The sequence below is a fragment of the Stegostoma tigrinum genome, chromosome 20, assembly GCF_030684315.1.
Source record: "Stegostoma tigrinum isolate sSteTig4 chromosome 20, sSteTig4.hap1, whole genome shotgun sequence".
NCBI lineage: Eukaryota > Metazoa > Chordata > Chondrichthyes > Orectolobiformes > Stegostomatidae > Stegostoma > Stegostoma tigrinum.
Window position 1 is genome coordinate 5,689,377 of NC_081373.1, and position 12,813 is coordinate 5,702,189.

The 12,813-nt window shown below is 41.4% G+C and overlaps 1 protein-coding gene across 1 annotated transcript in view; it reads right to left on the bottom strand.

Annotated features, from left to right (window-relative positions):
• Positions 1-317: 317 nt before the first annotated feature.
• cfap58 (cilia and flagella associated protein 58) overlaps positions 318-12,813 on the bottom strand; it is a 219,804-nt gene continuing 207,308 nt past the window's right edge. Inside the window, exon 18 of the mRNA XM_048551167.2 lies at positions 318-763. Within this exon, the coding sequence (XP_048407124.1) occupies positions 643-763 (121 nt within the window). The 3' untranslated portion in view covers positions 318-642. The remainder of the gene's footprint in view (positions 764-12,813) is intronic.

Genomic DNA, 12,813 nt, shown 5'->3' on the forward strand with positions numbered 1-12,813 from the left:
AAATTTCAGAAAACAGCAGCGGACTGCTGGTAAAGGGGATGTGGTTTGCCTTCCCCAAATAATTCTGCATGACAAGGGAACTGGCTGCAAAGCCATCCTCGGAAACTACATCTGTATGCATCAACAATTCTCACTCCCAAATGTCTATTGCTCTTCCGCCCACCGTAGGCTGCTCACCTTCAATGAACGAGAAAGCTCACCTTGGTTTCCTGTCTGGAGTTCCCTCACTTTTCATCGCGCTTGTTTCACATTTGTGCAGAACTGCTATTTTGGTGATTCACTTAACATGTTTAGTAACAGAGAAATTTGACGATAAAGCAGACGGTTTTTATTCAACAACATATCTGTGTGTATTGACATGAAAATGTGTTAAAGTGCAACACAGGTATTTTTATATTCAATATAATGAAATCAAGGAAAAAAAAATCAATATTCCATAAAATGTTTTTCAACAAAGTTCATTATCTTGGCTGAACTGGGGCATTTGAAATGCCAAAATAAAATTAAGCAGCATGAAAATCACATTGTTCCACTCTGTTATTCTTGGCTGAGATCAACAGTTTCTACAATAATAAGTGAAATAAAAATCTTGTTTGATGTAAAGGGATCAGCGGCAGATGGAGAATGCAGCGCAGTGAATATTCAAGCTGAAACTTTGGTTTGTGGTTTAAAATTGAAGCCTCCCCCTGTGAACTGGGGATAACTTGTCCTCTGAGGGTGAATTAAAGGCTGTTCCTCCTGCTCCAAGGCTCTTTGTTTCTCACTAAAAGCGAGAAAAAAAAATTAATTTATTTCAAACATATAACATTTATTTATTCATTTATTTAACAGACAGAGGTTTGTTAAGGTATAATATAGAGTCATATAGCTGTATGGCACAGGAATAGACCCCTCGGTCCAACTTGTCCAGACTGACCAGATTTGCCAGCATTTGGCCCGTACCCCTGTAACCCCTTCCTATTCATTTACCCAACCAGATGCCTTTGAAATGCTGTAATTGTACCAGTCTCCACCACTTCCTCTGGCAGCTCATTCCATACACACACCACCCTCTGCGTGAAGAAGTTCCCCTTTAGGTCCCATTCACATCTTTCCCCTCTCACCTTAAAGTTATGCTTTCTAGTTTTGGACTCCCCTACACTGGGAAAAACACCATAGATTCATAGATCTATGCCCCTCATGATTTTATAAACCTCTTTAATGTCAGCCCTCAGCCTCCTACACTCAAATGAAAATAGTCCCAGCCTATTGAGCCTCTCCCTTTAGCTCAAACCCTCCTATCTCAGCAAAATCCTTGTACATATTTTCTGAGCCTTTTCAAGTTTAACAACATCTTTCCTACAACAGGGAGACCAGAAGTGAATGCAGTATTCTAAGAGTGGCCTCACAATTGTCCTGTACAGCCGCAACATGACATCCCAACTCCAATACTGAATGCACTGAACAAGGAAAACAAGCATGCCAAATGTCTTAGATAACAAGGTGTGGAGCTGGAAGAACACAGCAGGCCAAGCAGCATCAGAAGAGCAGGAAGGCTGACATTTCAGGCCTAGACCTTTCTTCAACTCCTCTGACGCTGCTTGGCCTGTTGTGTTCATCCAGCTCTACATCTTGTTATCTCCAATTCCCTAGCATCTGCAGTTCCTACTATCTCATGCCAAATGTCCTCTTCACCCCCCTGTCAACCTGTGACTGCACTTTCAAGGAACTATGTACCTGCACCTTAGGCCACTCTGCTCGACAACACTCCCCAGGGCCCTACCATTAACTGTATAGGTCCTGCCCTGGTTAGCCTCACTAAAATGCAACATTTATTAAATTAAACTCCAACTGCCACTCCTCAAATGATTGGCCCATTTGAACAAAGTCCCATTTTACTCTGCGATAACTTTCTTCACTGTCCACTACATCACCAATTCTGGTGTCATCCACAAACTTACTCACCACGTCTCTTGTATTCACATCCAAGTCATTTATATAAATGCTGAACTGCATTGGATCAAGCACTGATCCTTGCGGCATACCACTGGTCACAAGCCTCCAGTCCAAAAAACAACCCTCTACCACCGCCCTCCATCTCTTACTTTCAAGCCGATTGTGTATCCAGTTGGCTAGCTCCCCCATGTGATGGTTACTGCCTCTACCACCCTTCCGATCGGTGAGTTCCAAATACCTGCCACCCTCTGAGTTAAAATAATTCTGCATTCCTGTATTCCATGTGATCTAACGCTGCTAACCAGTCTACCATGCGGAACCTTGTCAAACACCTTTCTGAAATCTATATTGACAATGTCTATCATTGCCTTTATCAATCTTCTTTGTCATCTCTTCAAAAGACATATTCAAGTTAGTGAGACACAATTTATTATGCTCAAAGCTATATTGACTATTCCTAATCAGTCCTTGCCTTTCGAAATGCATGTAAATCCCGTCCCTCAGAATCCCCGCTAACCAACCCACCACTGACATTGGGCTTACCGAACTACAGTTCCCAGGCTTTTCCTTACCATCGTTCTTAAATAATGGCACCATATTAGCCACTCGCCAGCCTTCCAGCACCTCACCTTTGGCTATTGATGATAAAAATATCTCAGTAAGGGGCTCAGGAATCACTTCCCCAGCTTCCCACAAAGTTCTTGTACACACCTGATCAAGTCCCAGGGATTTATCCACCTTTGTGCATTTCAAGACCTCCAGCATTTCCTCTTCTCTCATATAAACTCTTTTCAAGACATCACTATTTATTTCCCCGAGTTCCCTTGCTTCCATCTCCTTCTCAGATAAGAAGAAACCTTTTCATTTAATCACTTCTGCACCTTTGGAACTATATACCGCAGAAAACAGTAGACACTCAGTTCCTGAACGCATAGAAGTCAAATACCAACAGGTATTTGATATCCGGGAAATCGAGAGACATTGTGGGAAGTTGTGGGCTCAAAGAGCTGAATGGCTTGTTTTGACTCTTTGTATTTTTGTGTTCAGACACATTCTGAATCCCATGCCCCCATCTATTATTAATAGATAAAAAGCCTGACCTCGGGTTTGTTGACGCTGGACCTACCGGGACTGAAATGGAAAGCACTCAGTTGTTCAACTGGACAGGACCACAATTCCCTAAAAATAATATGGCTAAAATTCCAAATATTTATATTCTTTGAAAAGGGTGCTGGGAAATTGATAGATTGGGTAGATGGCAAGAAACTTTACCCCTTAGCTGAGGGATCAATAACTATGGCACATGGATTTAAAACAAAGGGCAGAAAGTTTAGAGGGGATTTAGGGAAGAATTGTCTTCATTCAGAGGGTGGTGGGTATCCGGAAGTCACCGATTAGAAGATTGGTGGAGGCAGGAACCATCACAATATTTAATAAGTATTTTGGTAACAATCGGAAACACCATGGCATGTACAAGGCTAGAAATGGGACTAGATACCTGTCGACCAGCATGGATTTGATGGGCTGAAAGGTCTCTTTCCATGCTGTAAATCTCCAAGACACTAAGATTTTAAATTGGAATTGCCTAAACTTAGAATTGAGTTCATCAATGTGAATGTATTTAAGTGGAAGTTGGACAAGCACACGAGGAAGGATGCAATATTAGGAACAATATTTTCTCATCAACCTGTTCAACGATGTTTCTACACACCTCTGGAGTTGAACCCAAGCATCCTTAGTCCAGAGGTGAGAATGCTGCCACTTCACCAAATATTAAGCCAAGCTGGTAGAGTTATATAAAGAAGAATCGAAGAAGACTTGAGAAGAGCAGAAACATCAAAATAAGCCTTTTGGAAATAATAGCTTGTTCCAGTGCTGGAAATTCTATATACTTTGGTACATACATAAACCTTCAGCATTGCTGAGAAAAGAGCATTTCCATGTTCTTTGCAGACAGAATGACCATGTACTATACACAGCCCCTGTTCCAACGCAACAAAATAGGTGACAGCCATTCTCTGATTCATTTCTCAGGGGAACATCCTGCCGAGAGTCAACCTGTCTGGATTAACATTTAAACAAAGCTCAGCAGTTACTTGTCAATCAGTATTAACAAGTGCATTCTCAGTGACATTGTCTCTACCAATCAGAGTCCACTTGCCAATGAATCAGCATTTCCTTCTCATGTCATATTTTCCCTTCAACTTGGTATTCTTGTGGATTGTCCTGACAAATGCAAGATGAAAACTTTAACAAAACATTTCTTTATTCAAGAATCCTACTAACAAACGATTAATGTATATAGTAGTCACTGGCCACATTTGGATTGATTTTACAATGGGAAGCAGTGGTGTCTTTGCCTGGAAGACACAGTTGCACAAACATCTCCCACATTACAAGCGTCTGATGCAGATGATGTGAGAATCTGCAAGGACTGCACTTCAGAAGATACAAGCGCACAAGTACATTTAGGTCCAGCAATCCATCTGAAGACGTGGTTTCTCAGGGATAGAAATGGATCAGGACAAAAAAGCTTGAATGCACAAATTAGTGTCTCATTGCATTCCTGAGGATATCTGGCTTATTTTATAGTTTCCTGAGGTGAGTTCCCAGAGAGAAATTTATTATATCAAAATGCTGATTTTAATTGTCCTCTAAATAAATATGAAAGAAGAAAGTAAAATGCAAAGTGAAAATTAAAGCTCTAAATTAATCTTTAAAAGAAAGAGCTTAAAAAAATAGTGGCTCACACAAACCACAGAACCTGCCTTTAAGAATTTGTATTCTAACTCTGGAAAATGGTTTGTAAAAATGACATTGAAGGGGATGCCTTCAGCGAACATGTTGTATTTTCTAGGCAAAGCACTTTAATTCCTAAAAGCATGGCATTCCAACTGGAACTCTATCAACAAACACATTGATTTGGAGCCAATCTACCATCCCCTGAGAAAAAGAACAGGAAATGACATCACCAACACAGGAAATGACATCACCAACCCAAGGAAACCTAACCAGATAAATAGAAATTGGGACATAACACCAGCGCTTCGTCGGAGGCTCACTGATGATGTTACCTAGAATGGTGATGAAACGTCTGAAAACTAACCTTCCAGCTCAGCGAGCAATCTCACATCCAGAACCTCAACCTGAGCTACAAATCTTCTCAAAACTCGAAAGCACTTTAAATCCAGATTGGATTTAAATAATTTGCGACCATTACCAATAAATCTCAAATCAAGTCAGGGCTGCCCAGTATTGAGACTGTTGTTGGAGATCCTTGTACAGTTAAGCACAATGCTTCCTTACAGGATTGATTTTATTTGCGGTGCCCAGTGCTCACATGCACGTTCCATAAACCATCAGGAGAACTACTCCAATACCAATAAGCCACAAATTTGCAATTCTTGCCTCCCTACATTAAAAATAGCAAAGATTTCTGAGCTGGCTGAAGTGAAAACTTTGATTTCGGAAAAGCTGTTCCAGTATATTCATTCTGGATGGCATTAAATGAGTTACAAAGTAATAAAACACATTGAGGTGGCTTAACTTTAAAGGGCTGAGATGTGTGAATTCACTAACTGTCATGTATTTTCCTGCCAAACAAATTAAAGAATAGTCACTTCTTATTGATCTCTTTTTTTCAAATTGCACTATGGCTTAAGCAAGTGTAAGATATTGATCACTTGACTAGTACAAGGTATTAGATTTTATCTTCAAATGGAAATTCAGGCTTATTCATCACATTGTGTATATTACAGTACATTTCAGCACCTCTCAGCAATTTTAATTAACCTGGTATGTTCAAAACCTTCAGTTTACTTAATAATTTAACCATTTGAAGGTTGCAGTGGTGCTCCTGCACTATGTGGAAATTCAATAATAAAAGACAGTATGTGAAAATGTCTGTGTCCTAGAGTTGTCGATGTTTTGACCCTTGTTTTCAAATCTCTCCACAGTCTCACCCTTTCCTTTGCTGTAATCTTGTCCAATCTGATAACTCTCTGAGATTTCTACACTTTTTTTTATCCTGGCAGCTTGTGCAACCCCAATTATAATGTCATCACCATGACTCAGTCACTTAGGCCGCAAGCTGTGGGTTACCCCTCACTACATTTACACCATGCTTTCAGACTTTCATTAACACTTACAATTTTGACCAAATCTATGGTTTTCTGACTTGAGAAGATTCCTATGAAACACCTTGGGACATTTCAGTGGGTGATATCTTCACAGCTTCTGAACAATGTGGCAAGACCTATAGAACGTGACAGCACAGTACAGGCCCTTCGGCCCTCGATGTTGTGCCAACCTGTCATACCAATCTCAAGCCCATCTAACCTACACTATTCCATGTACGTCCATATGCTTATCCAATGACGACTTAAATGTACCTAAAGTTGGCTAATCTACTACTGTTGCAGGCAAAGCGTTCCAATCCCTTACTACTCTGAGTAAAGAAACTATCTCTGACATCTGTCCTATACCTTTCACCCCTCAATTTAAAGCTATGGCCCCTCGTGCTCGCCGTCACCATCCTAGGAAAAAGGCTCTCCCTATCCACCCTATCTAACCCTCTGATTATTTTATATGTTTCAATTCAGTCACCTCTCAACCTTCTTCTCTCTAACAAAAACAGCCTCAAGTTCCTCACCCTTTCCTCGTAAGACCTTCCCTCCATACCAGGCAACATCCTAGTAAATCTCCTCTGCACCCTTTCCAAAGCTTCCACATCCTTCTTATAATGCGGTGACCAGAACTGTACACAATACTCCAAGTGCGGCTGCACCAGAGTTTTGTACAGCTTCACCATAACCTCTTGGTTCCGGAACTCGATCCCTCTATTAATAAAAGCTAATACACTGTATGCCTTCTGAACAGCCCTGTAAACCTGGGTGGCAACTTTCAAGGATCTGTGTACATGGACACCGAGATCTCTCTGCTCATCTACACTACTAAGAATCTTACCATGAGCCCTGTACTTTGCCTTCCGGTTACTCCTACCAAAGTGCATCACCTCACACTTGTCAGCATTAAACTCCATTTGCCACCTCTCAGCCCAGCTCTGCAGCTTATCTATGTCCCTCTGCAACCTACAGCATCCTTCGTCACTATCCACAACTCCACTGACCTTAGTGTCGTCGGCAAATTTACTAACCCATCCTTCTACACCCTCATCCAGATCATTTATAAAAATGACAAACAGCAGTGGACCCAACACCGACCCTTGCAGTACACCACTCGTAACTGGTCTCCAGGATGAACATTTCCTATCGACTACCACCCTCTGTTTTCTTTCAGCAAGCCAATTTCCAAACAAAACTGCTATATCTCCCACAATTCCATTCCTCCGCATTTTTACAATAGCCTACTGTGGGGAACCTTATCGAATGCCTTGCTGAAATCCATATATACCACATCAACCGGTTTACTCTCATCTATCTGTTTGGTCACCTTCTCAAAGAACTCAATAAGGTTTGTGAGGCATGGCCTTCCCTTCACAAAACCGTGCTGACTATCCCTAGTCAATTTATTCTTTTCAAGATGATTATAATTCCTATCTCTTAAAACCTTTTCCAACACTTTACCAACAACTGAGGCAAGGCTCACTGGTCTATAATTACCAGGGTTGTCTCTACTCCCCTTCTTGAACAGGGGAACAGCATTTGCTGTCCTCCAGTCGTCTGGCACTACTCCTGTAGACAATAACAAGTTAAAGATCAATGCCAAAGGCTCGGCAATCTCTTCCCTGGCTTCCCAGAGGATCCTAGGATAAATCCCATCCGGCCCAGAGGTCTTATCTATCTTCACCCTCTGTAGGATTTCTAATACCTCTTCCTTGTGAACCTCAATCCCACCTAGTCTAGTAGCCTGTATCTCAGTATTCTCCTCGACAACATTGTGTTTTCTCAAGTAAATGCTGTTGAAAAATATTCATTTAGTGCTTCCCCTATCTCCTCTGACTCCACACACAACTTCCCACTACTATCCTTGATTGGGCCTAATCTTACTTTCGTCATTCTTTTATTCCTTAAATACCTATAGAAAACCTTAGGGTTTACCCTGATCCTATGGGCCAACAACTTCTCATGTCTCCTCCTGGCTCTTCTGAGCTCTCTCTTTAGGTCTTTCCTGTCTACCTCGTAGCCCTCAAGCACCCTAACTGAGCCTTCACATCTCATCCTAACATAAGCCTTCTTCTTCCTTTTGACCAGAGATTCCACCTCCTTCGTAAACCACGGCTCCCGCGCTCTACAGCAGCAAAAGTATGGTGAGATCAGGAAAAAAAGTAGATTCCCAATATCCAGAAGAAAGAAAGTCCAATTCTGTAACTAAGTTTTGAATGACGAGATAAAAATCTCACTTGTGAGTGACAAGAGGCCTATTTGCACTCATTTGCATGCACTAGTGTGCCATTAGTATCTAATTTTACCTCACTGATATGCATATTCCCATTCTCCCACATGCTAAAGAGAAACTAGGCAGCAACAAATCCTGACATGCAAATCAGTGTGGTCACTGCTTGCTCCTCTGAATTTCCATCTTGTACAGCAGTATCCAATATCAAACGGCATTGGCCATACTGCACACCCCCATCCACACAGGTTGATATCTGACATGTACCGACCTGTCCACGTCCTCATTGCACATCTCCAACCCACTAACAATACAGCTCTCCACTTTAATGCTGCACTTTGGAGTGTGGGGACACTTTTATGCATGGCCAGTCACCCATCTCTGGGATCAGACCAGGCTGCCTCTCAGATCCCCTCACTTGCTCCATTATTGCTCACTCACTTTACACCCACTGGGTTGCTCACCATATCTCTCCCTTGCCTTTTTGTGCTTTGGCCCTCACTCAGAACATAAAGGCTCATAGTACTTCTGCGTTGCCTTGATGTTTAGCAGGATACAAAGCCAGGCAGCTTGTCATAGCTGTGTGCAGTGATAATCAGTCGACAGGGTTGACATGTGACTGCACAGAATTGTGTTACATCAATTGTACATTTGAATCAAGTTCAGCATGCACACTGTATGTATTTACACCAAAGGCCATGTCTCAATGTCTAAGAGGAATAGTCCTTGGCAAATCAAGGGTTGCAGCCTTCAATCAGGAGGTCCTGGCTGGGTTTAAAAATGGGAATTGCAGTGATCCAGGCAGCGGTGAGTGCTTCCGCAGCTAGTGAGAAGGAAGTGCCACTCAGGGGTGAAATTCAGCCCATTATGTTTAGGGTGCTATAGAAGTATAAATAATTCTGATTGAGCATATTTTGGGAGGTTTGATTGTGAGACCTGCCCAAGGTTTGCAAATGTTGTTCCATTGGCCTTATCAAGATTGCTGCCTTGTTGAATTGAGTGTTTCCAGTCTCCGTGAAATAAATGCTTTTGCTCTACGCCGGGGAAGAATGGATATCTAGAAAAATCCCAAGTGACCCAATGATTTCACAGGGAGGTGATGGCCTCGTGGTATTATTGCTAAACTATTAGTCCAGAGACCCAAGTAATGTTCTGAGGACTTGGGTTCGAATTCTGCCATGGTAGAATTTGAATCCAGTACATATCTGGAACTAGGAGTCCAATGATGACCATAAACCACTGTCCAGCATCAAACCCCTTTAGGGAAGGAATCTGCCACCCTTACCTGACTCCAGACCCCAGCAATGTGATTGACACTTAACTGCTCTCTGGGCAATTAGGGATGGGTAATAAATGCTGCCTGTCCAGAGTCACCCACATCCTGTGAATCAATAAATAAGAAAATAGTTTCCTATACCCTTGAGAGCCGTGCTCTCTTAATCCCCAGAACCTCTAAGGCATCAAAGATAAACAAAACTAATCACGTAGTTATGACGAGAGAACTGGTTAGGTTGACTGGGTAGAGTAAAAGGTGTGGTAATGAACAAGCAGTTGGAAACATTCAAATAAATAAGTCAAAGTGCTCAACAAAAGTAAAAGTACTATAGTGCTACTCTCTCATTAGACAGAGAAAGAGACAGCTGGAGGTGGTTTAACCTGAGGGGCACCATCCCTCGGGCAGTGGGAGAGGTTGAGAAAGAGAGTCCTTCATGGTAACTTCAGTTCGTGCGGGAACTGAACTTATGTTATTGGTATCACTCTCCATCACAAACCACTCATCCAGCTAACTGACGCTTAATAAAAATACATTGCCTTAAACAAGAAATCAACAAAAAAAGCCTCACCTAGATTAAATGAAGATATTTAAAATGTTGCAAAGGACTGTAACAAGGTCTGCAGCTTGGTTTTTATAGAAGCTAGCAAGGGGACCACAAAAGAAGCTGATGAATAAGTGGGGGGAAAAAAAAGCGGAATGAAAGCGAATTAGCCAATCTATATTTTTATAGAGATTTTCTAATCAACCTGTTCAGAGATATTGTTATACACTTCTGGGAATGTGGGTCTTGAACCTAGGCCTCCTGGATCAGAAGTAAGGACACTACCATTGCAGAACAAAAGGCCCCTTCAGTTCTCATTTTTAGATTAGGCCCTTTCTTTCAGCTAGCAGAAATAGTGTCTATGTGTCCATCCACCTCATTATCTACTCACTTAAATATCTTGAAATTGACCTCACACACCTTAATCAGAATTCCACAGAAAAACAACTTTGGTTTGTGAAATATTTTCTCATAATCAAAGCCTTGGAATCCAGGTATAAATGTACACTCACTCCACTGCAGGGGCAATATTTCATGCCACTGCTTTTTCCTCAGTACTGCTCAAGTGCTCCAGGTTTGGTTTTGACAGGCTTTGTTTAGCTGTCATATGAATCATAATGTCCTTGTGTTCTAATCCTCCTGATATAAAAACCAACATTCCACTGGCCTTTTTGGCTAATCTTCCTCACATGGCTTGTGATATTTGGATAGTTTTCATAAAATACATGGACACCTGTGCCATGAATTTGAGAAACACGGACAGTCCTGAGAATCAAATTCTTGGATTTTTGCCTGTGTGTTCGTGCACCATCAGGAGAGCTTAGCTTCATGAACCCAACTTTTAAAAATGGTTGCCCCCACTTTGGATTTTTGGTCAAGCCTATATTAAACCCCAGAACAAGAGAGGAGGAGGCTTTGTGTGGAGATGAGCTGGATAAAATGCCATCTTGTGGCACTGACCAAAATGTCAACAAAAATATAAAATATAAACCCATGCCTCTCACGGCATCCCTTCACCCCCATGACAAGTACAGATGAAGTACACACTTCAACCGTGCTAATCCATTCTCCTTCATGCCCTGTACCCATCACCTTAAATCCTCATCCTTTCCATGCCTCTGTACCCACCCCCATGGTCCCTCATGCCAATCTCTCTCTCTACAACCTAGGCCTATTTATAGGCTTAATGCCAATGTAGAACAATGCAGAACATAAAAAATTCAGTATCTATTGCAGATTTTATTTTCTTTTTAAAAAAGTCATTCATTTATTAAAAACCTAATAGCTACATTTACACTCTTTCAACTGTATAATGCCTTATAACAAGAATTGTCTAATTGAAAAGTAATTAAATAAAATAATATGGCATTGGAATTTATTGTCTTATACTCTCTAGAGTTTAGAAGAATGGGAGGAGATCTAAATGATGTATATAAGATGCTAAAGGGGATTGATAATGTAGACTTGCAGAGGATGTCTCCTCATGTGGGGCAATCCAGATCAAAAGGTTTTATGATAAGAGGTGGTAGATTTAAAGCAGAGACAAGGAAGAATCACTTCTCTCAAATGGTCAAGAATCTGTGGAATCACCACCACAAGAGTACGGTTGATGGCAGGACACTGAATAAACTTCAGGTAAGATAGATTTTTCATCAGTAATGGGTGGAAAAATTATGGTGAGTGGAAAGGAAAGTGGAGTCAGGTCAAGATGAGATCAGTTATGGTTGTACTAAAACAGCAGAGCAGACTCTAGGGGCTGAATTGTCTCCTCCTGCTGTTTGTTCTCATGTTCTTATATCCAAAATCAAAGAGTCCATAGCTGCTTGTACCTGTCAATCAACTGAAACAGCACGCTGCAGTGAATGTGAGTCTATGTGGATGGCATGAGACAAATGAGCATGGCATAACATGACAGCAGATATTTCAGCAGGATTCATTATCTCGGTTGTTGTTAATTATTCGCTAATGAGTACGATTATCCACTTTGGAAATTCCGTGCCACTGGTCGTAGATTCTGGGAGTCCTTGTGTGGTTGATAAACCTGATCCTAGAGTCACATGCCCATCTTGCAGGAGTAGCTATAAGCAGCAGCAGCAGAAATTAATCATGTCGCACTAATCCAGTAATGGAAACCCTCAGGCTTATGTTGACTGCATAGAAAGCAATGGTTTTTAAAAACTAAACTCTCAAAATGTTTTTTTCAAAGATCTAAAGGGCAGTGCACATTTTGTATGTCCGCTTGATGGACCCTCTTGACAGGTCTTCTTTAGGTTTCTGATAGATCCTCTTGACAGTTTTTATAGTTGATTTTGATAAGTCAATTGACAGTTCCATTGACCCTGACATTTCAATGGATTTTTGTATTTTTTGCATACATTCGTGTCAACTTTTAAACTTCAAAGGGCATCTGAACTTCCCAGAAGTGTCCTGGAACCACATTTAAAGCAGTGCCTTACACCCATACAAAGTCCAGTTTTCTAACCAGGTCTAGTCAGCACATTCTGTAATTCACAATTGTGGACTCCAGATATCTGCCTTGAGCAAAGGCAGCGAATGATTTGAATGGCACGCTGCCTTTGTGAACCAGGCAGCCGTAAAATGTGGCCTCACACCAAAGGATTTCTAGCCTTGCCTACCATTGATGTCATGGCAGACAGGCAAAAATTCCAGCCAAAGACATCATCCATTACCATCGATAGAATTTAGT